Genomic DNA, 27,582 nt, shown 5'->3' on the forward strand with positions numbered 1-27,582 from the left:
AAAGCCGGGGCGGGGCCTGCACAGGGGCCTGAGATTACCGAGCGCCGCCACCGAGGGTGGCGCCAGGCTGCGACGGATAATGGGAGAGCGAATGTTTCCTTTCGACTCTTCGCTTTAGACCTCGGAGTGAGAGGCTCTTAAGGCTCAGATTAATAGGGTGATGCACAGCGTTAGGACCCTTTAGAGCCTTTTCCCCGTCTTCCGTCACTCGCTCAGGCACGCCGAGGGCAGCCTCTCTAGGGTCCTCGTGGCCAGCCAAGATGGCTGCCTCCGCGGTGACGGCTGTGCGAGGGTGGTCGGGCTTGCTGTTGGGCGTGCGGAGTGTTGTCCTGAGGCTTCCAGGGTGAGAGGGCGGCGGGCAGCTGGGAGGCCGCTTGTGTCTTCACGGAGGGGCCTGCTGGGAAGGAAGGGGGAGCCACAGGCAGGCCTCGCGGGTTCCAGGAGAGAGCCTGGGGGCCGGGATATCTGAGTCTAAGCCTCTTGAACCAGCCGCGTGACTTTGAGTCAACCTGAAGGCTTAGTGACTGCTCCCAGCCCGAGGGCTTCTCACTTGGAACGGCAAGTGCGATCTTGGTAAAGAACTCAGAGGTGGGATTTTCTTTGCTGGGAGTTGGGGGGAGAGATGCATAGGCGGGTTGTCTATCCTCAGGTTCAGGAGCCTGTCCTTACCGTTGGCACTTGAAGAGCAGACTTTCTTGGCCTGTTTGGGGGAGGTCCTCCTACCTCTTGGGACAAGAACCAGAAGTTTTGCGGTTCAGCTTTGGCTGGCGGTCTCCACGCTGCTCTCACTCGTCGGCGGATTGGCACACATGCCTGTCGTTAAGTCAAGCCTTTTCACTTGTGGAGTCAGCTTTTGCCCTTCTCTTCCTCTCCCCCCCGCCTCCCAGGCTAACCCAGGTGAGGTGGAGCCGCTATGGTCCTGAATACCAGGATCCCCAGATTGACAAGGGATATTTCCGCAAGCCCCTGGCCGCGCTGACTGAAGAGGAAAAGTATGAGAGGGAGCTCAGGAAGACTCAGGTTATCAAAGCTGCCCCTGCGACGAGAACAAGCTCTGTGTTTGAAGACCCAGGGATCAGGTTAGAAGGAAACAAATTTTTGTTCTGCGGAGTGGGACCGCACCAGGGAGGGTCTGCAGTAGGGGTTCCCTGATATAGCCCTGGCGCGCTAAACATGTTGCTTTTCTCATTGAAGTAAATTCACCAACATGATGATGAAAGGAGGAAACAAAATACTGGCCAGATCCCTCATGACACAGGTAACCAGTACCTCTTTCTCATCTTTGTTTTCCCCATAGCTTTGTACTTGGCTTTTTAATTTTAACATCAAAAATAATTCATTCTATACCTTCATTAAAATTAACTTTCACGTACTTATGTATGGAATGGGGGCTTTAAGGAAGTCCTGCAGGAGTCAACCACTGCCATTCCCTACCCCTATGTGACAAATCTTAGCCTGCTTTTTCTGTCCTAGTCCAGGATCTTTGTTTCAGAAGTGCTGAGGGAGTAGCTGTACAGCTACAGAAGAAGAGAATGATGGGAGTAAGGGGCAAGGTCCTAGCTCAGCTGGGTTAAACTTTTAGGGAGCCTGGGGCAGCCTCTTCCACTGTATCCCTTTGCAGACTCTGGAAGCTGTGAAAAGGAAACAGTTTGAGAAGTACCACACTGCTTCTGCTGAGGAACAGGAAACCATTGAACGCAACCCTTACACCATCTTCCACCAAGCACTGAAAAACTGTGAGCCTGTGATTGGGCTGGTGTCCATCCTCAAGGGTGGCCATTTCTATCAGGTGAGTGGTCAGGGTGGGAAAGCACGGCTGGTCACGTGTGAAACAAGATGATGGGAGTGGGTAGAGTTGGGCGAAGGTTGATAGCTTTCTAAGGACTGGGGAGAGTCAGGATCAGCTCATCTGAGTCCCACAGTGTAAAGATTACAGGCAGAAGATGGAAGAAAGCAAAAAAAAACGTATCCAAGTGACCTCTTTTGAAGGCCCACCCTACCCCCCATTCTGTTCAGCATTCTGTGTTCTAAACTATAAGCTTCTCATGGTGAGGGACTGTGTTTGTATCTCATGTTTATACACCAGTGTCTGGTGTAGTGCTTGAGTGATGCTTCATCACCGTTTGCTGAACTGAACTGGGTGTCTCTATCATGCCATTTAATATTTCATCGTCATAATCCGGTGTTCGTGTCTTTCCTTTTTCAATGTAAACTTCATAAGGGTAGAGACATTTTCATTAACGTCTGTGTCCCTAGGGTCGGCATGGTACCTGGCACATAGTGGGGGCCTGGCAAATGATTCTTGGAAAAGAGGGTCTTCTTTCTAGGCACGCATGATCTGTGTTGGCTAAGTCATGCCCAGCTGACAGGGCTTTTCCCAGTGGTGCCTGTTATCAACTTGGCTGAGCTCCCTTTAGAGGTGAAAGAGGCCAGTACTCAAGGACTGTTTGCTCGATGAATGCCTGATGTCTGCTGCACCGAGGTCAGCCAGGGGTGAGAGAGGCTCCGAGGGGAAAAGACAGGCCCCCTCCTCAGCAGGCTTGCCAGGGCTGGCCCAGAGCAGACCTGTGGCTGCTTCTTAAGAGCTCTAGGAGGAGGGAGGCTGCAGTCCTGGCAAGTTCTTAGACTAACTTGCCCGTGTCCAATCTTGCCCAGGTCCCTGTGCCGCTAGCCGACCAGCGTCGCCGCTTCCTGGCCATGAAGTGGATGATTACTGAGTGTCGGGAGAAGAAGCACCGGCGGATGCTGATGCCGGAGAAGCTGTCCCAGGAGCTGCTGGAGGCTTTTCACAACCGGGGCCCTGTGATCAAGAGAAAGCACGACATGCACAAGATGGCCGAGGCCAACCGCGCGCTGGCCCACTACCGCTGGTGGTGACGGGCGGGCAGAGGAGCCGGGAGGAGCCCAGCACGCTGCTGTAGAAGCGGCATGCGCCACCGCCATGTTGCAAAATACCTGTGGGTCAAGCGTATACTTGCCTGTCAGGGGCAGGCGGGCCTCTTAAGAAGGATGCAGCAGCATGTTTATTGCTTGTTAGTCCTTTCTCTGGGGGCTAGAACTCACTCTCCCTGCCCCATCTCCTTGCAAAGAGGGGACATATCAACTTAGATTTTCCCCGAGAAACTTAGGGCTCATCCAGCCCCTCTCTTCCTTCAGCTTGGGGTGGACCTTTGGGTGATACGAAAGGAAGCAGTTTTAGTATCAGGAAAAGTTTATTAGAAAATTCTCATCCTGAGCTGGTGTAGCATGTGATGTGGTATTGCCATTCATTAAAACCAACCGGAGGAAACGTGCTCGGTTCCAAAGTGGTCCTTGTACAAAATGTGTAAAAAGCAGTTTCTGGTGTGACTCTACTTCTCCCCCCACCAATGGCTCTGGGTACTCATTTTATAGATGGGGAAACTGAGGCACCACGATAGCTATTGTACCAAAGGTTACATAGTGCAGTGCTTGTCAGGAGTTGCCCTTCTTTGCCTGGCCCAGTTTGAAGGTGAGGGGAGAGAAACGCTGATGGGACCGTGGGGCAGGTGTGCTTGGTGTCTTCCCCAATCCTGGAATCGGAGTGAAGGTGCTCAGGGCGGGACCACCGCCTAAGTGGGAAACATCTCGGACGCTTTTGAAAGTCTGGAAGGGAAATAGTCTGGGAGAGGCGAAGACTCCACTGCCAGGTTGGGAGGTGGGTAGAAGAAAGGCCGGTGCTGCTGAGGAGGAGGCCTGATTTGGAGGCCTAGTCAGAGACCTCGCTATAGTAATACTTGTGCGCGGCCGGGGTCGTCTTCCAGCCAGCTGCCCGGAACTCGATGATCTCCAGCAGCAGCAGCTGGGCCAGGGAGCTGAGGCCGGTTGGGAGCAGGAAGCCATCCCGGATCAGGACAAAGAGCTCATCCATGCGCTGCCCATTCATCTTCTCCAGCTGCTCTCCGACCCGGTGCAGCTGCAGCACCAGGCAGTCCACCTGCAGGGGGCAGCAGGAGGTGACCCCGGGCAGGGCCCTCCATCACACAGAGCAGCTATTTACTGAGCGCTCGCGGTGCACCAGGCACCGGGCTTGGCCCTGTACACGTGTTTGCCCACTTCATCCTCACCCCACCCAGTGGGCGCTGTCCACGTCTTACATGAAAAGAAGCAAGTTCAGAGACTTGCTTAAGGTCTCTCACCTGGGCCAGGCTGCACTCAGGCCCTGTTTCCAAACTGCTTCTGAACCCCCCTTTCCTACCCCCTACCCCCAACCCTGGAGTGGTTTTGGGGTCATCTGTATCCACAGCTGGCTGACGCTCTCACCAGTCCTACCATAGGTTGGCTTTCCTACTCAAAACCTCTGAGCCGGGAGGTTTGGGCTGCGCTCTGTTCTGGATAGACTCCAGGCCTAGCAGCTTGCCCTGTAACTGAGACAGGCCTTAAATGCCCCCACCAGGCTCCTCCCCAGCAAGTGATGCCCTCGGAAGTCTCCACGAACAGTGGGCAGGCATTCTGAGTTAAGCCAGAGGCAGCCCACCTCCACAGCCTTCTGTGCTAGGGCCACCCACCTCCTCCTCCTTGCTCAGACTGTCAGGCTGGGCCAGCCGGAAGAGGCAGTCGTAGACGGGGTTCACCAGGGCCATCATGGGCATGTTGTTCACCTACGGGGGGAGAGCGTGGGCCAGAGCCCGGCTTAGTGGCACAGGAGACAGGCCGTCTGTGCCGCACAGGATGTGGCTGGCAGGGCCTCACCCTCAGGTAGTCAAAGATGTTGCAGATAAAGGTGACGTAGCAGACCCAGCCCTGCAGAGAGCGGGCTCGAAGCTGCTCCCGAGCCTGGTACTCCTGCTGCAGCCGGTTGAGGAGTCCGCGGCGGAAGACACTCTGGCCTGCTTGCTTGCTCTCTGCCTGTGAGCCAGGGAAAGGGTGGTGAAGGGCAGTCACTGGGCCGTCGCAACTCCACCCAAGCTTCCAAGGCCGAGGACCCTGCTGTCCTCCTCTCTCGCCTCTGAGGCCAGCCCTTTGCATCTCTGCCCTGCTGGCCAGGCCTCTGCCCACTCCTGAAGCACCTTCCTCAAAGCGTCCCCTTCTCTACCAGCCCCACCCAACCTGAATGATGGCGTAGCACATGCGTCCTGCTTCCTTGCTGAAAACACAGTCCTGCAGAGAATGGTCCACAATCACATTGGCCACTTTCTCCAAGTCCACGGCACCTGGATCTAGGGTAAAGACAGGTGGGGAGTCTAGAGCTGCTTAATTATCACGTTTGCCTCCACCTGCTTCTAAAGGAGTCAAGATATTCACAGAAGAGCAGTCCCATTATACGCTTCCATTTAAAGAGACCAGGAAACAGAGAGGAAACTACACACAGGAGCAGCTGCAGCCGTGAGCCTCCTGATGGCCCAATCAGAAGAAACAGGGAGGGTTGTGTGGCTGTTAGAGAATCAAAGAACGCTCGTTTTTTTAGGACACGTCTTTTCCTAGCCCTAGGCTGAGGCTGGAACACTGAATGCCAATGCCTTTGACAGCCATTTCACGGAAGAAAAGTGTTCTTATAATACACACACATGAACCCCTGACAAGAGCCGGCCAGGCAGGGCCTCCCCACAGACTCAGCTTGGCACGTGATGGGCACTGCTAATCGTTAGCTGAGTCAAACTTCTGTCCTGAAAGTGCTGCAAGAAGGCACTGGTCCAGGACAATTACTGTAGCTCCCCTGCCGAGCAGAACACTCCATCCTCTGTCCCACGTCAGGCAGCTCTGCACATTCAAGAGAGCTGGCTGCAGCAACGCACAAACCAGGTCCAGCGTAAGGACTTAAGGGGCAGGAATTGTGTTCTCTGTGCCTCACTCTCCTCTCATGGGCACCTAAACTTTAAAAAAAAGGCTTTACAATCCGAGGGGGTGACTCTGATTCATACTGCCAAATACTGGCCTAAATGTAGCTTGTCTTCCAGTTCCAGAATTACGTTGCTGACTCCTATTCTGAGAAAGTGAAGGGAGAGGGCTGGGCAAAGCCGGGCGAAGGCTCGGTACTCCAGGCCTGGCCCCTGGGCCCCTCCTCTGTGGCTCTGGGCCCAGGCTCAGGGGGCTCCGCATGCTCACCTTTGAGGGCTGTCTTCAGCAGCTGCTGTGTCGCTGCATCAAAAGACTGCATTTTATACTCCTCTCTCCTGGGCTCCCCCATGACCATCCAGCTGCAGCAGCTCTTTCCGAGGTTGGGACTAATGACAGCACCTGGAGAGGAGAGGCAGCAGGAGAGGCCTCAGGTGTGGCGCACGGGGCCAGGGCTCCTAGCTCTCCCGGCCCGTGGCAGGACTGGCCAGTGCTTGAGACAGGTGCTCCTGGGCAGTCCATGGCATTCAGTGGTTGGCTGGGTGCCCGCCAAGCTTGGCTTCTGGTGGAGACTGGGCACCAGCCAGGCACCTGCTGCTCAATTAAAGAACCCCTGTAGCTTCTGGGATTACACAAGAGTAAAGAGATGAAGGGTGAATGCGTCTACCCTCCAGTCCCAGCAGCAGGCAGGGTTTTTCTCAGCTGACACCAAGGGGTGGGGTGAGGGTGGATATGTGGATATTAAACACTTCCCCTGCCTATATATAAGCCGACCTGGAAGCTGCTGGTCCAGCATGGCTCCTGGCGAATGAGAGGGCTAGGGTCTCCACGCTTCGGACAGCTCTGTCCCAGCAGGGGTCCAAGCCCCTCTCTGCAACCCTCTCCCTCCCTTTAGTCAGAGTCCTCGGCCCAGAAATCCCACTCCTCCTGCCCTCGGGGTGGGGCCGGCCAGAGGGCTGGGTGCAGAAGCGTCTCTGCTGCCCTGACTCCCCTCGTCCCGGCCAGCTTCTCCCCGGGACAGACTAATTAAACTGGCCTCTCGAGTGGCAGAAACTCGGCCCTGCCCGCTCAGGACTCCCTGAGAGTCCTGAGCTCCATTCTGGATCCTTCCTTAAGGAGAGGAGCGAGGTGACGTGTCCCCCAGAGGTGGTCCCCTTTGGAGTCCCCTCTCCGCACTCGGTGCCTCCCCCATGGCCAAAGGAGAGGACCTTAGGGGTCTCCAGACCCGGGAAGCTTCCCGAACGCCCTTCCCGTGGGCTGGAGAGTTGGCGGGAGCGCCGGGACCCACCTGCCGCGCCGGCGCCACGCCCGCGTGCCCGAAGGCCGCTCGAGGGGCATGCTGTGCGCGCCGCGCCTCCGCGGCGCTGCTGGCGCCTCGCCGCCGCTTAGGTCATTTCCTAGCGCGGTGGCGCGGCGGGACCCGGGGCGGCGGGGCGACGGGGCGGGGCCTGGGGCTGCCTCGCCAGCGCCACCTGCCGGAGCCCCGACGTCGCTGCCCTCGCCGCCCGGCCAGGCCTGCCCGAAGGTTCCTGGCACGGGGCCGCGCAGAACGCCCGCGACACTGCTTCCACCGCCCCTGTCCGCTCCTCACCCGGCTCTCCCACGGGCTATCCGGGACCACACCGGCTCCTCGGTACTGGGGTGGACCTGCTCCTCAGCCCGCATTAAGCCCTGGGTCTTGAGCGCTAACACTATCCCTCTCCGCGCCCCACGCTAGAGCTCAGGTTAAAACGGGGTCAGGGGACTGGCCCGGCCGCGCGGCGTGGGAGGGGCCTGCGGAGGGCGTGGTCCGCAGCCGGGCAGCGGGAGGGAGAAAGGTGGGAGGGCAGAGAAGAGGGCTGGAGGGGCAGGACTTAACAGGTCGTGGCCGTGTGCTCCCCACTCCCACCCCCTCCCCCCAAAGCGGAGAAGGCAGGGAGGTGGTAAGGGCTTTGAGGATCAAGTCCCACTAAGCCGCTCTCCTACTCCAAGTACAAACGATATTGGTAAAATAAGTTGAAAATCAATGGGCCAGCCCAAGAGAAAGGATCCCAGTTGCCAACTTGCGGCGCCCAAGGTGTTGGGAGCGACCCTGAGGTTGAGCAAGCCCCTGGCCCAGTCCGTCTTGGTCGGGACAAGACACTCCAGGGAAGTGTCTTGTCCCTGGAGGGACAAGGGGGTGAGGCGCGGGCCCAGCAGCCCAGACAGGGCCACCTCTGAGGTCAGCCCTGGGCTGCAGGAGAGCATACAGAAGAGGTTGGAAAAGAACCGTCTCGTCCCATCACTTAGACGAGAAGGAAGTGCTGACGGCGGTCTCCTGTATCCAAAGCTCGCTCCTCCTGTTCTAAGAGCTGCCAAAGCGGTCACCAGAAAATGAACGAGGAAGACAATCCCAGCTGCAGCAAAAGAAACCAGTGAGTGGGAGAGCTGAAGAGAACAAAGTTTACTTCAGTGGAATTTCACAAAAAATACATCCAGGCAGCTGCAAGCCTTGCCTGCCAAAAAACCTGTGGGTGTGGGAGCCCTCCAGCCACAGGTGAACCTTCTTAATCAGCGCCCAAGAGCAGGGAGGCTTCAGGATTATGGGGACCAGACACATCACAAAGCCCCAGACCAGGGACGAAACAGTAATGGTGAGAAAGGGCCCAGGATCCATGGGGACCGAGAGCCATGACACCCACCCAAGACCTGCTCAAAGGCTGGAGCCGGGGCTGAGGCGAGGTCAGGCTCTAAGTCCTGCATGGGGCTCCCCCTGCACAGCCAACCTCTCAGGCCAGGCTCCCCTGGGGTGGAAAGTGGTGGGTGTGTTCTGTAGATTTTCCTCCTCTCATACCCCTAACCGGGCCTCGATGGGTGTCTGTCGTGGGTTCCTGTGCCCTGACAACTCCCGGAGCACCAACTGTGCATGCAGCAGGCTGCCTGCACAACCCCCTCTTCCCGGGACCACAGAGGACGCACACGGCACCACGCCAGACCCAGCAGGAGCGCCCTGAGCGGGCAGCAGGTGCTCACTGGCCCAGCTGTAAGCTCCCACCCACCCAGGAGGGCTAGCCCAGCCCACAGGGAAAGAGGAGTGACCCCAGTAGACGGGAAAAGGGCTGCTGCCTTTACCGGCGCCCCCTCCCCGTCAGCACATCCCCCCACTGCCTGTGGGGCTGCTGGGGTCTGCTTTCCCTAGAGGCCCACGGGCTGCGACCAGCCTGTCCAGGGAGAGAACAGCCCGAGTGGTGCCTTTATAGACATGAAGATCTGAGCAGGGTGGAGTTTATAAAGTGACTGATTCAGCTGGGATTCTTCCCCCAGAGCTAGAAGCAAAGCTGCCTGAGGAATGCAACTGCTGAGAAAAGTAGAGTTTAGGGAAGGCAGGGATCCCTTCCCTCATACTTGGGGAGAAGGGATGTGATTTGGAAGGGAAGATGGAGGAGTCAGATAAGGAATGTGTTTTTAGTTTTAATGTCTATTAAATAATTGGTGGGAGTAAGAACCCAGGTGTGGGGACCAGACCCCTGTAAAGGACTGACCCCAGCCTCACACTCAAGCTGCGGCCCACCCAGACGCAGGAGAGTTCTCTGGGCAGCCGGAGCGAAGGCGTGCCGGAGGGCAGCTGTTGTCCTGAGTGTGCGCCACACAGAGGAGAAACGTCCAGCCCCTTCTGACTGGCGGGGCTAGGTCCCCGCAGACCAAGTCCTGCGTTCGCCCCGTGCTCTCCCGTGGAGAACCCCCTTTGCCCTTCTGGTGGAATCCAGGCTGCTGCCGACGGCTCTTCATGCCCAGGACAGCTGGCCTGGAGGGAGGGGCCGGGCAACACCTCTCAGTGCAACACGGGATGGTAGACCAAGCGTTCTTCACGAGGGCCCCTCCAGGGAAGGACTCAGGCCACCCTTCCTGCCCTCGAGGCTAGCTGTCTGCCTTCTTCACGTGGTGGAAGAGGTTACAGAAGAGCTCGTACCAGAAGAACACAAAGCCGGTGGAGAGGGCAGCCTTCAGCAGGCTGGGGGCCAGGCCTTTGAAGCAGCCCTGTGCACCCTCCTCTCGCAGCACCTGCCTGGCGCAATCCAGGAGGCCCTTGTAGCTTCGCACCTGGGGAGAGGAAGGTTCTCCAGTTGAGGAGAGAGGAGGTGATGGCAACATGGGTGTGAGCTCTGTTCTTTTGTCAACACAGAGCCTGGCACGTTCCAGCACCCAATAAATACTTGCTGGACAAAGGAATGAATGCAAAAAAGACAGAATAAGTTAACCTCATTCTTTCTCTTCCAACTGGGCTAATTCAGACTTAACAGATGAAGTGCCCGGAAATCAGCACTGGACAGAGCTCCTTCCTGCCCTGGAGGCTCCACTGACAGTGGCTCTTAAGGACCCAGAGAGAGCTCTGGACCCTCTTCCCAGGGGTGCCTCTGACTGTGCGCCCATCCCTCCTGGTCCCCCTTGGGCAGTAGATCTGAACCGGCCCCTCGTTAGCTCTGAGCCTGACCAGCGGCGCCAGCCTGGCCACCTCCAGTTGACCACAAACTGCTGCTAGACCCGTGTCCCCAGGGCACGGCTCTACTCAAGCCTCGCTCCCCTCCCAGAGCTCCAGTAACTCCCGATGATGATGATGACAATGATATTACAAAGAATCAAGTCCAAGCCCCACGGCGTGGTGTTCGGGGCGTTTCACCATTTGGCCTCAACTTCCCTCCCTGATCTGCCTTTCCCCACTGGTCTAGCCTCAGTGCCCGCACACCTCCAGCCATACCTGCTCACGCTAAAGCTCTGTGAGGAGCAGGGCCTCCCTTCTCTGTCTTGAGCTCTCACCAACTCTCCCTATCCAAATTCAAACCATCTTTTCAAGACAAGTTGGTAAAAGGAAGAAGGAGGTTATAAAACCTTGTGTGTAACCCCATTTTTGTTAAACATATGTTTATTTATGTAAAGGAATAAAACTACAACGCGGATGGACCTAGGTGGCGTTATGCTTAGTGAAATAAGTCAGAGAAAGACAAAGTGTATGTTATCACTTTTATGTGGAATCTTAAAAATAAAACAAATGAATGGGGCTTCCCTGGTGGTGCAGTGGTTAAGAATCCGCCTGCCAATGCAGGGGACATGGGTTCGAGCCCTGGTCCGGGAAGATCCCACATGCCGCGGAGCAACTAAACCCGTGCGCCACCACTACTGAGCCTGCGCTCTAGAGCCCGCGAGCCACAACTACTGAGCCCATGTGCCACAACTACTGAAGCCTGTGTGCCTAGAGCCCGTGCTCCACAAGAGAAGCCACCGCAGTGAGAAGCCCACACACCACAATGAAGAGTAGCCCCTGCTCACTGCAACTGGAGAAAACTGGTGTGCAGCAACAAAGACCCAATGCAGACAAATATAAATAAATAAATAAATAACAAAACAAAACAAAAAAGCAAATGAATGAATATAACAAAACAGAAACAGACTCACAGACATAGACAACAAACTAATGGTTACCAGTGGGGATAGGGAAGGGGGCAGGGGCAAGATAAGGGTAGGGAATTAAGAGGTACGAACTACTATGCAAAAAATAAATAAGCAACAAGCATATATTGTACAGCACAGGGAAATATAGCCATTATTTTATAATAACTTTAAATGGAATAAAATCTATAAAAATATTGAATCACTATGTTGTACACCTGAAACTAACATAATATTATAAATCAAGTATACTTCAATAAAAGAAAGAAAGGAAGGAAGGAAGGAAGAAAGAAAGACTACAGGGACTTCCCTGGTGGTCCAGTGGTTAAGACTGCGCTTCTACTGCAGGGGGCGCGGGTTCGATCCCTGGTCGGGGAATTAAGATCCCACATGCCGCGTGGCCAAAAATGAAATAAAAATAAAAACGTTTAAAAAAAAGAATCTTTAAAAAAAGAAAGACTACAGCTAAAGGTTCTGTGTGATTATCTCTGCGTGGGTGGTGATGGATTTATTTATTTACTTACTTTAATAAATTTATTTATTTATTTTTGGTTGCATTGGGTCTTTGTTGCTGTGCTCGGGTTTTCTCTCGTTGTGGCGAGCGGGGACGACTCTTTGTTGCGGTACAGATCAAACCTGGGCCATGGCAGTGAAAGCACCGTGCCCTAACCACTGGACCACCAGGTAATTCCTCTGAATGCTTTTTAAGAGCAGGCACTATGAGTGTGCCTTCTCCTGGGTCTTTAAACAGTGTCCAGTACACACAGGGCCTTGCTTGTGGCTTCGCTTGTGCTCAGGGGTCCCCAGTGTGAAATAAAATTCATATTTTATGGCAAGACAAGAAAAATTTAAACATAAAAATTCTTCTCTGCCCTTTGGCCTCCTCTCTCTCCACACTGTGCATTGTGCATTGACCAAACCCTCTCCCAGGAATACCTGCTCAACCATAGAGAGCAACATTCTCCCAGCATCAACAAGACAACTCCTTAAAAAGATAACATTCCTTCTTGATCTTGTAAGGGGTCACATGACCCACCACGATGTTGCTTAGAATTGGATTCTGTGAACTGTCAATAATATGTCATTTGGGGCTTCCTTGGTGGCAGTGGTTAAGAGTCCGCCTGCCAATGCAGGGGACATGGGTTCGAGCCCTGGTCCGGGAAGATCCCACATGCCGCGGAGCAACTAAGCCCGTGCACCACAATTACTGAGCCTACGCTCTAGAGCCCGCAAGCCGCAACTACCGAGCCCACGTGCCACAACTACTGAAGCCTGTGCACCTAGAGCCCATGCTCCGCAACAAGAGAAGCCACCACAATGAGAAGCCCGCGCACCGCAACGAAAAGTAGCCCCCGCCTGCCCCAACTAGAGAAAGCCCGTGTGCAGCAACGAAGACCCAATGCAGCCAAAAATAAATAAATAAATAAATAAATAAATTTATCTTAAAAAAAGTAATAATATGTCATTTGGGGCTTCCCTGGTGGCACAGTGTTAAGAATCCACCTGCCAATGCAGGGGACATGGGTTCAAGCCCTGGTCTGGAAAGATCCCACATGCCGCAGAGCAGCTAAGTCCATGTGCCACAACTACTGAGCCTGAGCTCTAGAGCCCGTGAGCCACAACTAATGATCCTGCCTGCCACAACTACTGAAGCCTAGAGCGCATGCTCCACATGTGTGAAGCATGCCTAGAGCCCGTGCTCCACAACAAGAGAAGCCACCGCAATGAGAAGCCTGCGCACCACGACAAAGGGTAGCCCCCACTCACTGCAACTAGAGGAAGACCCAACACAGCCAAAAAAACCCCCCAAAAACGTCATTTGATGCACAGCCCTTTGTCTCAAAAAACTTATATAAACTGTGTCTTAACTTCTAGCAGGTGGAATAGTTCTCAGAGCTTTCTGAGATGCTCTTCCCGGGTTATAATCCTCAAATTTGGCTGGAATAAAATTTTCCAATTCTTTCTTAGATCAACTGATTAATTTTTCATCAACACCGGGGACATGCAGGGGCTGAGAGGGCTATGGGGGCGAAAGCTGCCCAATGGACAGGAGCTGACCCAGTTCCTTCACGTGCCCAGTGAGGGGCTGGAATCAGAGCTCTCTGCAGAGGGACATCTCACCTGGCCAAAGGAGGCTCGGGCCTGCTCAAACCCTCCAACCTGAAGCCGCTTCTTGAAGAGGTCCAGGGGATACGTGAGGGTCTTGCTGATGACTCCAGCTCCACTGCCACAAAGCAGGTTTTTGAAGTTTCCTGAACCAGAGAAGGGGGATGGAGGGGAAATATGAGAGAAATGCAATCTAGGGTAAACTTCAAGGTTATACAGTCTAATCCTCGACCAGAAAACCCAAACCTACAAGCATCCTCGATCTTGGAAGAATTTAATCCAGGAGCGAGAGAACCAGACACAACCTCAGGAAGAATGACAACAGACAGGGCTTCCCTGGTGGCGCAGTGGTTAAGAATCTGCCTGCCAATTCAGGGGACATGGGTTCGGGCCCTGGTCCGGGAGGATCCCACGTGCCGCAGAGCAACTAAGCCCATGAGCCACAACTACTGAGCCTGCGCTCTAGAGCCCACGAGCTACAACTACTGAGCCCACGTGCCACAACTACTGAAGCCCATGTGCCTAGAGCCCGTGCTCTACAACAAAGAGAAGCCACTGCAATGAGAAGCCTGCGCACCGCAAGGAAGGGTAGCCCCCGCTCGCCTCAACTAGAGAAAGCCCGCACGCAACAACGAAGACACAACACAGCCATAAATAAATAAATAAATATTTTTAAAAAAGAACCAACGCAGCCAAAAAGTTAAAAAAAAAGAATCTGCCTGCCAATGCAGGGGACACAGTTTCAAGCCCGTGTCTGGGAAGATCCCACATGCCACGGAGCACCTAAGCCCGTGCGCCACAACTACTGAGCCTGCGCTCTAGAGCCCGCGAACCACAACTACTGAAGCCCGCACACCTAGAGCCCGTGCTCTGCAACAAGAGAAGCCACCGCAGTGAGACGCCCGCGCACCGCAACAAAGAGTAGCCCTCGCTCTCTGCAACTAGAGAAAGCCTGCACGCAGCAACGAAGACCCAACACAGCCAAAACTAAATAAATAAAAATTTTTAAAAAAGGAACGACAATGGACTGCTGATTGGACAGGCTGGTGGCAGAAGGGGTGTGCGCCTTTAACAGTAATCACCCCAGCTGGAGGCAGTAATGGCCTGCAGGCTCTGCCATGCGACTCAGTTCAAGGCTTGGGAGGGAACAGGATGCCCATCCCCCTCCCCAGAGTCCCCAAACGAAAACCAAACCAAACACATAAGCAAAACCAGGCTGTTTGCAAGTTGGACCTTTGACAAAAATGAAAACCATGACCAGTAGTTGGAAATAACAGTGGCAAGAGACGAAAGAAATAAAGTCATCTGTGAGTGAATGGATTTGTTTTGTTGGCTGTATTACAGAGCTGTGGGTTCAGAGATCTGTGGTGTCTTAGCTTCTGCAGGAAAACTTTATTTCCTACCTGATTCAGAAAGAGATGCTATGGTTTGGGAGTGGGGCGGAGTGGGACCCAGATTCCCTTTCCCATGAGGCCGGTCTCACCGTTTTTCTTTCCTTCGGCTGGCATGGCCCACTCATACGCGTGCTTCAAGGAGCTGTAGAAGGAGAACTGGAACCCAGCGTAGGGGAAGATGGCGATCAAGGTGGGGTTCAAGCCTTTGTAGAAGACCAAGGGGCCTTCGGTCCTGTACATGGTCACCACGGCGTTTCGCAGGGTTTTATAGACCTGGACACCACACATGCAATGATGAGTGACATCGTTTCAGCCCGAGAACCCAGCCCACCAGCTGTATTTCCCCTTGTCCAGAAACCAGCTACTAGGAGCATTACTTCTCCTGCCAGGAGAACAAAGAAAATGCTGGACAAAAATTCCAAGGGTGGGACTGTCTGGCAGCTCCCCTTCTAGCTATTTACACGACTGAGATATGCCAAGGAGTGCACAAAAGTATGCGGAACAGCAAAAGGTGTGAAGTCCACCCTTGGGTGATCGGTTGTATAAATTACGGCACACCTGTTCAAAAGAACATAGTGTAGCAATTACAACAGGAAGATGCAATCTAGATGATCGATAGGGAAGACTCCCCCAAATATACAGTTAAGTGAACCCAGCAGGACATGAAGAGCAGGCATAGTGTCTGTGGAGGAAACAAACTGTATGCAGAGACTATGCCCCACAAGGATACACAAGAAAGGAGGAACAGTAACATTATTGCCACCACAGCGGGAAACAGGGGGACAGGGGAGGGATGGGGGAAGAGGGAGATTCACTATGACCATTTTATGCTATCTGGATTTTTTTGCCATATGCATATACTTAACCTTTCTGAAACCATCAGCAGGTGATCTTTACGCACGAAGAGCCACTGATTTTTTAGTACACTTCTATTTGGCATATATTCTTTGCAGTGGACCAGAGGGGCTGAATCTGCCTGGCTGTGGGTGCGGGAAGCACTGCACTGACAAGAGGGTGACCGAGGGGAAGTCTGTACTGAGCAGGGACAGTACACACTTGGCTCCCAGATGCTGGCAGCCACATCGAAGGCTTTCGCCCTGGGGACTTGCATGAAAGGGCCGGGCCTCAGAGGAAGGCCATCGGGCAACAAGCTGCCCACGTGCCAGAGTGCCACTCTGCTTTCTGTGTGCCCTCTTAACACCAAGCTGGCAGCCAAGAGTCACCAGACATTTGAGGAAAGCCTCCCCCAAAACAGAGGCCACAATGATTGATGAGGGGCAGGAGAAGTCATTGGGAAGGAAGAGACCGTATAGATACAGCAGAAGAAAACTACAGCAAAAAGAAACCACTCACAAAATTTTAGCTAATATCCTGAGACCACAGAGAAGGCATCACCTTCATGATAAAAGCAGAGGGTCAGGGCTTCCCTGGTGGCACAGCGGTTGAGGGTCTGCCTGCCAATGCAGGAGACACGGGTTCGTGTCCCGGTCCGGGAAGATCCCACGTGCCGCAGAGCGACTGGACCTGTGAGCCATGGCCGCTGAGCCTGCGTGTCCGGAGCCTATGCTCCGCAGCGGGAGAGGCCGCAACAGTGAGAGGCCCGCGAACCGCAAAAAAAAAAAAAAAAAAAAAAGGAGCCAACTACTCATGGGCACCCCACGGACACATCTCCAATGCATCTACCAGGTGAAGGGAGCCAACTCAAACGACTACACAGGGCATAATTCCATTTCTGTAACATTCTGGAAAAGGTAGAACTTCAGACAGAAAACAGACCAGTGGTTACTGAAGGCTGGAGGTGGGGAGGGACAAACTACAAAGGACAGGAGGAAATCAGGGGGTGATGGAACTTCTGTTTTATATCTTGATTGTGCTAGTGGTTACGTGACTGTACGCATTTGTCAAATGTCACAGAACTATATGCTAAAAAGAGTGGATTTTACTGGGCAAGTTATGCTTTAATAAACCTGACTAAAACAAACAAACCAAAGACAGTTCTTAGGAACCAACATATGTTAGCAGACATTATTTAAACTCAATAGAGGGCCCAAATGATAAAAGTAAGGAAACCTCCCAGAATGGTAAATAAAAGATAAGTCAATCAGAGGATCAATCCAGGATGTCTAGTGTCCAACTGACATGAATTCCAGAAAGAAAAAGAAAAAAAGAGGGCAGGCAATTGTGAATAAATAACTCATGACCATTTTCCAGGCATGAAGAACATGTGTCCAGACTAAAGGGCCCAGGAAGTGCCCATCACAATGAATGAAAGAGACCCGCCCTGGGGCACTCCACTGGTAAATTTCTAGAATGCCAGGGATCAAGAAAAGATCCTGAGGGACTTCCCTGGTGGTCCAGTGGTTAAGACTCCACGCTTCCACTGCAGGGGGTGTGGGTTCGAGCCCTGGTTGGAGAACCAAGATCCCACGTGCCACATGGTGGGGCCACAGAAAAGTTAAAAAAAAAAAAAAAAAAATCCTGAAAGTTCCCAAGAGGGCGAAGTGGATGCCTTCATCTAAAGGGTTAGTCTTCAGGATGGTTCCGGACGCCTCTTCAGCAATACTGAGAGCTACCTAGAATTCTACACCCAGATCATCAGTTAAGTGCAAGGGGAAAATAAAGGCATTTTCTATCAGGCTTCTGTAAGGAAGCTATACCTCAGGATGTGCTCCACAAAATGAGGGACTAATCAAGAAAGAGGAGACATGGGCTCCTACGTGAGAATTCCTAAGAGAATAGCTGGCCATAGTCCTGGAGCAAACAGTCTAGATCGAAGCCATAGGGTGAAGGGTTCAAGGGTGGGGGGCTCTAGGAGGGGCTCCATAAAAACATGGGACTGATGACCACAGGCTCACCCTATCGGGAGATTGTTTGAAAGTGAATTTGTGATAAGCATGTAGAAAGCGAAACAAATAAAATACAAAGCAATTGCCAACTTCAGGAAAGACAAAAATACAAAAGAAAACATAATCATAATATATTTTGAGGCTCAGCAGAAACATTTACATAATCATAACAGCATAAACACTGAGTACTGATTTAGCCAAAAATCTATTAATCAGTTGTACTGCACTCAGGTGAGGAAGCACAAGCACACCCAAGGGTGATGGTAAAAGAGTTAAATCCTCATCTTCCATAGTAGTAGTCAGTAGTTAATGTCTATAATTTAAAACTGAGAAGGAAAGGAAGAAAGAGAAAGAGCATGTTACTTTGAATTAGGAAGTAAATTACGGAAGAAGCACACAAATATTAAAAGTGGTTTGCCTCTGGGGAATAGAATCAGGGGGGCGGCTGGTATTTTTTCATTATAGTTCCTGAAGAACTATCTTTTTAACCTTTATACACTTTATAGGTTATTTATTTATTTATTTATGGCTGTGTTTGGTCTTCGTTGCTGTGCGCGGGCTTTCTCTAGTTGCGGCGAGTGGGGGCTACTCTTCACTGCGGTGCGCGGGCTTCTCATTGCGGGCTCCTCTTTTTGCGGAGCACGGGCTGTAGGCAAGCGGGCTTCAGTAGTTGTGGTGCACGGGCTCAGCAGTTGTGGCTCGCGGGCTCTAGAGAGCAGAATCAGTAGTTGCGGCGCACGGGCTCAGTTGCTCCATGGCATGTGGGATCTTCCCGGACCAGCGCTCGAACCCATGTCCCCTGCATTGGCAGGTGGATTCTTAACCACTGCGCCACCAGGGAAGCCCAGGTTATTGATTTTTTTAAGAAATGTGAGGATTTACACTATGGATTCTACTAGTCTAAACAAGGTGGAGAGTTTTGCAATTTTTAAATAAATCTTTTCCCCTCACTTTCACACACAATTTTCCAGCCATTCCAGAATCTAGAATCCAACATCTCAATTGGCTAAGCCTAAGAAGAAGTATGCTATTCTTTTCTTAATGATGTTTTCCCTTTTTTCTTCTCATAGACTTGTACTAAAGGTTGGAAAGTAACAGAAGAGGATAATAGCACACGCAGAACAGGGAACCTGAAGGACTGTCACCAGCCATTCTCTTCATCCCAGCAGCCACCATGTTGCTGAGGTCTGTTCCCTCTATAAACATCCTTCCCCTCCATTTCTCTACTCCATTCCTAGGACCCCTCATCTCATTTCTCCACCAGGGCAGTCACCCCAAACCTCTATTTTCCACTGCAGTGTCACACAGAGTGACCCAGCTCTCATGCCCCAGTCGTTTTCTTCTAGAATGTTCCTGGGGCACTTTGCATTTCTGAACCAAAAAATTTATCAGAATGTCTCCTAAACAAAAGAGGTCCCCCAACCCAGGATCTCCACCCCAGGCAACACAAAAAACTGGCACAGCTGAAACCACAGTTATTCTTAGCTGGTCCCAGATCAAATTCTTAAGCAAAACATCATTCCCCATCAACAGTATCCTAAGCTATTCTTATATATGTCCAAGAAACAGAGATTATGGTGGGCGGAGGGGGAATGGGGCATCTATTTGAGGGTTTAATCCCTTGCTTTCACTCAGTCAGTTCTTCCTTGAGTCTGACTCAATGATCCCATTTCCTCCAATCCATTCTTTCTGGAAACCAAAACCTCCCTCCCAATAATACAGCGATAGAATCTCAAGTCTCACTTTCCCAGATGCCTTCCCCGTCCCGATTTGGTATTTGCTCTGTTTCCCCTGCAGGTTCTGTGTCCCCCGTGAGGTTGTGAGCACCTTGCCTGGTGCCAAGCACCATCACGGGTTTCAGGAACAGGCTGAAGGATGGCCTGAAAACCCCAGGTCCCCCCGGCTTTGTTCCCTCTAAGGAAAACAGCCCCCACCCTGGGACGCCCTTCGTATCTTGGGCGCCCCTTCTCTGGCCTGGCCACTCACCCTGGGCTCACCCTGCGCTGCAAAGCGGGTGCGTAGCACGTCCACAGGATGTACGGCGAGGGTGGCCACACAGGCAGACAGGCCGCCACACACAAAATGCACGGAGAAGTCTCGGGCGTCGCGCACGCTGGCCCTGTGCACCAGCTCGGTGAGCACTTCAAACGACAAAAACTGCAAGAGTGTGTGACAGTGTCATGGAAAACACCCCCCGAATGCACCCGTGACCCAGGCGGGGCCTATCCTAGGGACCAGGAGATACTCTTCTTGAGTAGGGTCAGAATACAATAAACGTGTAACTGTGCAAAGCTCAGATGCCCTTTCATACTCTGAGCAGAGCCAAATACCCAAGGGTTAAGAAAATATATGAGAAAATTTTTATATCAGAAAATTCTACTTGGGGGACCTCCCTGGTGATCCAGTGGCTAAGATTCCGCACTCCCAGTGCAGGGAGCCCAGGTTCAACCCCTAGTCAGGGAACTAGATCCCACATGCTGCAACTAAAAAAAAAAGATCCTGCATGCTGCAACTAAGACCCTGACGCACCAAATAAATAAATAAATATTTAAAAAAAAAAAGGCTTCCCTGGTGGCGCAGCGGGAATTCCCTGGTAAAAAAAGGGAATTCCCTGGTAGTCCAGTGGTTAGGACTTGGTGTTCTCACTGCCGTGGCCCCAGGTTCAATCCCTGGTGGGGGAACCACGATCCCACAAGCTGCATGGCGAGGCCAAAAAAAAAAAAAAAAAGAATAAAAAAGAAAATTCTACTCATCACTTAGTTTTCTGAAAACTGGCAAAAGATGGCCATTATCTGACTCTAGGCTGGGGACCCCTTTAATGCAGCTGGCAGCGGCCCTGTTTGAGAAACATTCTGCCCTGGAGCTGAAATTCTGTTGGGAGAATTCCACATATTCCATATTCTGTGGTGTAAGCCCTCCTTGGGCTCAGATCCTTCTCCAGCCAACTCAAGATGGCGCGGGGTCCTGAGAGCACATGTTGCTGCATTTATCCATCAGGATGCAGCACCTGTGTGCTGGGCACAGAGATGGCGCGGCAGGTGCATGTGACCTGAGCAATCACTGTGATGTCATACGTAGAGCAGGCAGGGACTGCTCTGCCACTTTCTAGCTAGTGACGTTGGTTGGACTCATTACTTAAGCTCTCTCTGCCTCAGTCTTCTCATCTGTAAAATAAGGATGACAACAGAACCTACCAGAGGACTGTCGTAAGGTGTCAGATGTGAAGTGCTTCACCCGGGGCCTGGCCCCCTACGAGCACTGTGCGGGGTTGGCTATTTCCATCACCACTACCGTACGGCTACAGACTAGATGCCATGGGGTAAACTGGCGCTCAGCTGAACAAACTCGTGAGCAAGAGTCAAGAAGCCTGGATCCTAATCCTAGCCTCACCACCTACAAGCTGTGTGGCCTCAGGCAGCTCACTCAACCTCTCTGCGACCCACACAACACCTGCTCCACCTTCCTCACAGTGCTGTTAGGAAGTTCAAAGGATGCACAGACGTGAATAATGCTATTTTGAAAAATGAAAAGCATTTGTATTGCCATTTGCTAAGCCCCTCTGGGCTGGGTGTCAAGACAGTAGCCTAGGTGCAGCACCTCATATTCAGTGGGTGCTAAGTCTCCAGGGTTGGGGGACGTGGGGAAGGGGATGCCTGTAGTACAGCTCAGTCTGACTATGTCTTCAATTTGTCAGGTAGTTTCCCAGCCAAGATGAGTGAGCAGTGTGTGACCGCCTCCTGCTGCCCTACCCCGGGCAGCCCAGGTACACGCCTCACCACCCTGGGCTCCCCCATTGGGCAATGTGACCCCAGGGGCCTGGCCGCTTCCCCTGCCACCTACTTGGACAGCTCCATAGCCTATGGAGAGAAGCTGGGCTGGGATGTGTCCTTTCCAGAATGCTGTTGGGCCCTCCTCTTGCAAAATCTGTCTCCCAGCCTGCAGGATCCCGTGGTATTTCGCGTTGGGGTCACTGCGAGAAAGGCGCTCAATTTGAAGCTGGGAATCAAGATGAGAATGGTCAGGATGATGGCGGGGGGGCGAGGAGGGATTTCAGAGACGGCAACAAAGGCAACAAGGTGCTTCTCCTTGACAAAACTGCAAGCTCTAGGAACTGCTTTGGCAAAAAAGAGTGAACTTGTCCTCCGGCCCGTTACACACAAAAAGGGGAAAAGGGTACCTGGAAGCGGATCTTGATGACATCCAAGGGGCTGATCAGCACCCGAGTGACAAGTCCAGACACAGACCCAGCCACGGCCACCTCGAGATTGGAGACATTCCTGCCGTCTGCTCTGGGGTCATAGCCCACCATCCCTGCCTGTGGCCCATACAACGTCCATCAGCTTCAGGCTAAATGCAAGAGACAGGAGTAAATACCAGAGCAAGGTCTTAGGGCCCCGGCTCACACATCACTCCTCAGAGCATCGTCCCGGACCGGCCCCCAGAGCAGCGCCCACACCCCTTTTCTCTCCTTATCCTGCTTTATTCTTCTTTAGGGCATTTATATAGCAGACATTGATTCCATACTTTTGTTTCTTGTCTCTCTCCCCCATTAGAATTCGAGCCCATGAAAACAGGGCGTTGGTCTCATTCATCCATCCCTGTAACTCCAGTGCCCGGAAGAGAGCCCACCACGGTAACTGCTCATTAATATTTGCTGATGGACTGAATGAACAGGCTTGGTAGGAAACAGTTCACTTCCAGAGATCAGCTGGCTTTCCAAGACACCTGGTTTTATGGCCAGCTCCTGACTGAGGCGAAATCCCAGGCTGCGTTAGCGTGAGGGCAGAGCCTCAAGCTGAGCGCAGAGGGGGAACCTCAGACGCACGGACTCCAGGAACGGGGCCTGGGATTCTCTAACAAGCCGCCATGATCCAAAGGGCCCTGAGCCCTTCAGCATCTCCCTTCGCCATTCTTTGCACACACCGGAGGCCCGCCCACAGCAGTGGAGCTGAGTTACGCTGCAAAATGATACAGGCCCAACTCTTCAACCTCACCCTGGACCACGGTTCAGTCTCTTCAGCCAGGGTGGGCTCAGTGCTTCTGAGCAGTTCCTAGAAAATGCTGTTTATGTTCCTATCTACCGGCCCATCCCTGGACCTACCGTTCCCATGTCTGAAATGCAGCCTCACTCTTCCCTAGACTGGTTCCTCTCACCTTCCAGGGCTCAGCTAAAGAGCATCCCCTCCAGAAGATGTACTCATGTCCTTTCTAGCATTCACAGCACTTGTTAAGGTGCTGTCCTCCCCGCCCACAGGAGGTAGGCTCCATACAGGTAGAGACAGCCTTGTTACAGTGGTATCTCCAGAGACCAGCACGGTGCCTGGCATGCCCCAAAGGCTCTAAAAACAATGACTGAATAAATGATTAAAAACCAAGTAACTGGGACTTCCCTGGCGGTGCAGTGGTTAAGGCTCCACGCTTCCACTGCAGGGGGCACGTTCGATCCCTGGTTGGGGAACTAAGATCCCGCATGCCATGCAGTATGGCCAAAAAACCCCAAAAATCGAATTCCATTTTTATCTAGAGCCGATCTCAACACTAATGACATTCTAGAATGAAGAATTCTTTGTAGTTGGGGGCTGTCCTGAGCACTGTAGGATGTTTAGCAGTACCCCTGGTCTCTACCCGCCAGATGCCAGTATCCCCACGCTCCCCTTGTGACAATCAAAAATGTCTCCAGACATTGACAAATGCCTCCTGGGGTTCAAAACTGCCCCTGATTGAGAACCACTGTTCTAGAGAAATACTGGAATGTGTGTGTAAGATGTCATGCATTGCATCACTATTTATAAAACTGGATATAATGCAAATGATTATAAATAGAGGGACAGACACGAAGTCACCTCCATGCAATAGGATACCATGCGGCCATTAAAAGAATGAGCGGACTTCCCTGGTGGCGCAGTGGTTAAGAATCCACCTGCCAATGCAGGGGACACAGGTTTGACCCCTGGGCGGGGAAGATCTCACATGACGCGGAGCCCATGCGCCACAACTACTGAGCCTGAGCTCTAGAATCCTCAAGCCACAACTACTGAAGCCTGTGTGCCCTAGAGCCCACGTGTCATAACTACTGAGCCCACATGCTGCGACTACTGAAGCCTGCGCACCTAGAACCCGTGCTCCACAACAAGAAAAGACACAGCAATGAGAAGCCTGCGCACCGTAACAAAGAGTAGCCCCCGCTTGCCACAATAGAGAAAGCCCGCGTGCAGCAACGAAGACCCAACACAGTCAAAAATAAAAAAAGATTAAAAAAAAAAAAGAATGAGCCAGAGCTAAACACACACTGGAAAAGACGTCCACAATTGACTAAAACATGAAAAAAGCAGGTGTCAGAGCTGTATGTCTAGTGTAACCCCACGTTTGCAAAAGAAAAACAGCAAGACCTACATACACCCTCAACAGTCGTATAAAGCATAGCAGGAAAGTCTAAAGGACACACACATCTACAGGTTGGTAAGGTTACCTTTGGGGGTAGGGTTGGCAAGGGAAGAGGGAAGGCAGATCTCCTCCCCCCTACTTTATTTTTTTTCCATGCCTCGTGGCATATGGGATCTTAGTTCCCCAACCAGGGATAGAACCCGGGCCCCCTGCAGTGGAAGCACCGCGTCCTAACCACCAGACCACCAGGAAATTCCCTCCCTTTTTCTTTACACAATTCTACGTTGCTTGAATTCATTATGGCCCCCCCAAACCCCAATTAAAAGTAAACATAAAATGATTTTCGAAGAGACCTCAGAATTAACCTAGTTCTTGAATACCTTTAGTAACAAGGAAATCAGGGCCCACACAGTGACACCTTCACCCCATTGTTTCGTTTTCTCCTCTCACCTTCCCTGGAACTCTGTCCGCACCAATACCTCAGCCCCACTGAAACTTTTCTGAAACTACCTCACTTTTCTGAAACTACCTCACTTTTCTGAAACTACCAAAATAGCACTCCAATCCATCCTTAAAATTAACAAGACATTTCCATGGGGCTCGATCAGCAAAGTATTGTAAAATAACATTTATTGAAAGTCTAATGGGCGAATTCCCTGGCGGTCCAGTGGTTAGACTCGGCACTTTCACTGCTGGGGCCTAGGTTCGATCACTGGTCAGGGAACTAAGATCCTGCAAACCACACAGCACAGCCATAAAAAAAAGAGAGAGAGAAAAAAGTCTAATGGTATGAAATCTCCCGACTCCTGCCAGGAATTTGCCCATTCTCCCCAGACTTCTCCCCAGTAGTTCCCCAGTAACTTCTCCCCAGACCCTCAAAGGAGGAGATCTCGACTTTCCCATCAACTTCTCTGTGACATTAACTCAAGCTGCTACTCCCCAGGCACCTGTGAGGAGCAGTTTAAACGTGAGGCAAGTAACTGAGAGGCAAAGCCTCTCCGGAGGTTGCCCAGAGACTGTTCAGGTCACACTGAGCAGTGTCAGATCCCTACTGTCAGGGACGGAAGGAGGCACTTCTACAAATAAGCAGCTCTGCATAGCTGGACATAACCTTAAACCTCAGATCAAGAAGCCTGTGTCAAAATTCTGTCTCTCTCGGGCTTCCCAGGTGGCACAGTGGTTGAGAGTCCGCCTGCCGATGCAGGGGACACGGGTTCGAGCCCCAGTCCGGGAGGATCCCACATGCCGCGGAGCGGCTGGGCCCGTGAGCCATGGCCGTTGAGCCTGCGCGTCCGGATCCTGTGGCCCGCAACGGGAGAGGCCACAACAGTGAGAGGCCCGCGTACCGCAAAAAAAAAAAATCCTGTCTTGTCTCTCTCATGTACCTTGGGCAGCTTTTTCTTCTGGAAAATGAGAATGATGGCGGCCCTGCCTAGCTGGATTCCTGGGAGTATCACACGAGATACTACTATATGTGATAAGCTCTGTCAAAAAGGTAAAAGTCTTTATACACGTGAAAGGTCTTGTTAAATATAATTCAGTAGTGGCCTTACTTTTTCTGCTTGTTCAAAATTTCCTTCTTGTACCAAAAAACCATCTAAAGAGACAAAATAAACATGAAATATGATTATATGCATGATATAATAAAGTACCCAGAAGATGGGGGCCGCTGGTGTGAGTGGCAGGGCGGCTGGGGTGTGTGTGTATATGAGTCTGCCGTGCCACCCCTGTTTTTACTGCGTAAGTCCCTGGTGTTCAGGTATGCAGGTGCCCCGCGGTGAGCGTGTGTGCCCGTGAGCCCACGTGCTCAGCTGAGGGTCTCTGCAGATGTCTCCGCGTGTGGACACAAGTGTCCACGTGTGCTCCAGGGCGTGTTTTTTCTCCCCGATTCCGAGAAAACGCCCACAAGGTGGGCACCCCCATGTACAGGTGCCCCGGGTGTGTCCAAGGTTTTGCTTCCTGCGTCCCTGAAGATGCTTCTCAGATCAGACGCGACACGTGTGCGTACAGTCCCCGCCCCCGCGTAAGTACCTGCGCGTGTAGGCGCCCCCGGGCAGCGGGGGTGCAGCTCCCCGAGCTGAGTGCCAGGAGGGCGGAGAAAGAGGTCACTCACCCGGCTCCAAAGGCGCGGCCCGGTTCCCCGAACTCTTCTCTCCCTCCCTCCTCACGCAGTCTAACGGCAAAACTTCACTGCGCTTGGCAGTAACTGACGGGCTTGTGAGCCAATCACCGCGCAGCTTCCGACAGACGCTGGACCAACGGTTGTACAGTAGTCACCCGACCAACGCCTATTGTAAGGGGTTGCTGGGTAATGTAGTCCTCCGCTACTGAGGCCGTCCCCTTACGAGGCGCAGAGCCTCCTGGGAGATGTAGTCCCTCGGCGCGCGTATGCGCACATGTTACCCACGCGTTGAAAGGAGGAGGGTCCCGAAGCCAGGCTGCGCCGTTGGAGATAGCCGCGCTGAGTGGCGTGTGCCTTGGATCAGATTGCTGGCGGGCGGAAGTTTAGGGCGCGCTGAACGTGACCCTCTTTCCTCAAAACTTTCATAGTTCCAGTACCCGGATCACCTAAACTTGGAAAAGATGGCGGGAAGTTTAGCAAAATCCTGGAGGGCGTGGGGGAAAGAATAGATGAATTTTTAAGACCAGAACGACGACGGCAAAAATACAGAGGTTTTGTTTCCCCTTAGGGTTTATTATGCATAACTCTCATTATAAGATAATATAAAAATATATAGACACATTACAGAAAATGTAGAAATGAAGGGGGAAATGACTCATCCTACCGCTCTCACGCAAGTAGTATCAGCGTTTTGCAGGACAGTCTTCCCGATTTTTAAACTGCATTTTTCATATTACTGCAATCATTTTGACGCACAATTTAAAAACATTTTATTAGGCTTCCCTGGTGGCGCAGTGGTTGAGAGTCCACCTGCCGATGCAGGGGACGCGGATTCGTGCCCCGGTCCGCGAAGATCCCACATGCCGCGGAGCGGCTGGGCCCGTGAGCCATGGCCACTGAGCCTGCGCGTCCGGAGCCTGTGCTCCGCAGCGGGAGAGGCCACAACAGTGAGAGGCCCGCGTACCGCAAAAAAAAAAAAAAACATTTTTATTGAACATTTTAAAAACGTTTCAGGGACTTCTCTGGCAGTCCAGTGGTTAAGACTCCGTACGTCTACTTCAAGGGACGTGGGTTTGGTCCCTGGTTGGGGAACTAAGATCCATGTGATGCGGCACATAAATAAGTAAAGAAGTAAATAAATAAATAAAACGTTTCATACTATACAAAAGTAGAGAGAATAGCCTGATGAACCACCATATAGTCATTACTCAACTTCAACAATTAACCAACTCCTGGTCAGTCTTGTTTTTCTCCATACCCGTACCTAAGTGGCACTGTTACTGGGTCCAAGCTCATCCTGGTCCTGCTTGCCACAGGACAGGCCAATAAATTGAGAGAACAGTTGTTGGGGCAAAGAATAGCAACTTTATTAGGAAAGCCAGCAGACTGAGGAGATGGTGGACTCGTGTCCCAAAGAACAATCTTGCCTCAGTTAGAATTCAGGCTTATTTTATACTAAAAGGGGAGGGGGTAAAGTCAAACATTCCTGGTTCCAGTCAGCCTCCAGAGGGGATGTGTTGATTTCTTCCTTCCT

General features: G+C 52.2%; 3 protein-coding genes across 7 annotated transcripts; 1 reads left to right on the plus strand and 2 right to left on the minus strand.

The window, feature by feature from the left end:
- The first annotated feature begins 36 nt into the window (after nt 1-36).
- MRPS7 (mitochondrial ribosomal protein S7) lies at nt 37-3,713 on the plus strand. The gene is made up of 5 exons (XM_082679731.1): nt 37-343; nt 888-1,079; nt 1,195-1,258; nt 1,622-1,789; nt 2,656-3,713. Exons 1-5 carry the CDS (start codon nt 261-263, stop codon nt 2,875-2,877), a joined length of 729 nt encoding a protein of 242 aa, XP_082535857.1. The 5' UTR covers nt 37-260; the 3' UTR covers nt 2,878-3,713.
- Nucleotides 3,714-3,718: 5 nt separating this feature from the next.
- Nucleotides 3,719-21,405, minus strand: MIF4GD (MIF4G domain containing). 3 transcript variants are annotated; one of them, XM_082678419.1, is made up of 6 exons: nt 21,383-21,405; nt 6,064-6,195; nt 5,068-5,177; nt 4,711-4,866; nt 4,527-4,619; nt 3,719-3,955 (listed from the first exon to the last, which is right to left on the minus strand). In XM_082678419.1, the coding sequence occupies exons 2-6, from the start codon at nt 6,149-6,151 to the stop codon at nt 3,728-3,730; spliced, it is 675 nt and encodes a 224-aa protein (XP_082534545.1). In that variant the 5' UTR covers nt 6,152-6,195; nt 21,383-21,405; the 3' UTR covers nt 3,719-3,727. The 3 variants fall into 3 exon arrangements, with proteins under 3 accessions (XP_082534545.1, XP_082534543.1, XP_082534544.1); XM_082678417.1 differs by lacking the exon at nt 21,383-21,405 and adding an exon at nt 7,385-7,519; XM_082678418.1 differs by lacking the exon at nt 21,383-21,405 and adding an exon at nt 7,082-7,165.
- On the minus strand, nt 9,135-26,087 carry SLC25A19 (solute carrier family 25 member 19). Of its 3 annotated transcripts, none has more exons than XM_082679730.1 (7): nt 26,040-26,087; nt 21,720-21,889; nt 21,383-21,538; nt 19,540-19,683; nt 14,786-14,969; nt 13,318-13,448; nt 9,135-9,852 (listed from the first exon to the last, which is right to left on the minus strand). In XM_082679730.1, the coding sequence occupies exons 2-7, from the start codon at nt 21,849-21,851 to the stop codon at nt 9,670-9,672; spliced, it is 930 nt and encodes a 309-aa protein (XP_082535856.1). In that variant the 5' UTR covers nt 21,852-21,889; nt 26,040-26,087; the 3' UTR covers nt 9,135-9,669. The 3 variants fall into 3 exon arrangements, with proteins under 3 accessions (XP_082535856.1, XP_082535855.1, XP_082535854.1); XM_082679729.1 differs by having other exon boundaries at nt 19,529-19,699; XM_082679728.1 differs by lacking the exons at nt 19,540-19,683; nt 21,383-21,538; nt 21,720-21,889 and adding an exon at nt 25,480-25,523 and having other exon boundaries at nt 26,040-26,076.
- Between the last annotated feature and the right edge of the window lie 1,495 nt (nt 26,088-27,582).

Source organism: Grampus griseus (genome assembly GCF_964374135.1).
Source record: "Grampus griseus genome assembly, chromosome: 20".
Classification (NCBI taxonomy): Eukaryota; Metazoa; Chordata; class Mammalia; order Artiodactyla; family Delphinidae; genus Grampus; species Grampus griseus.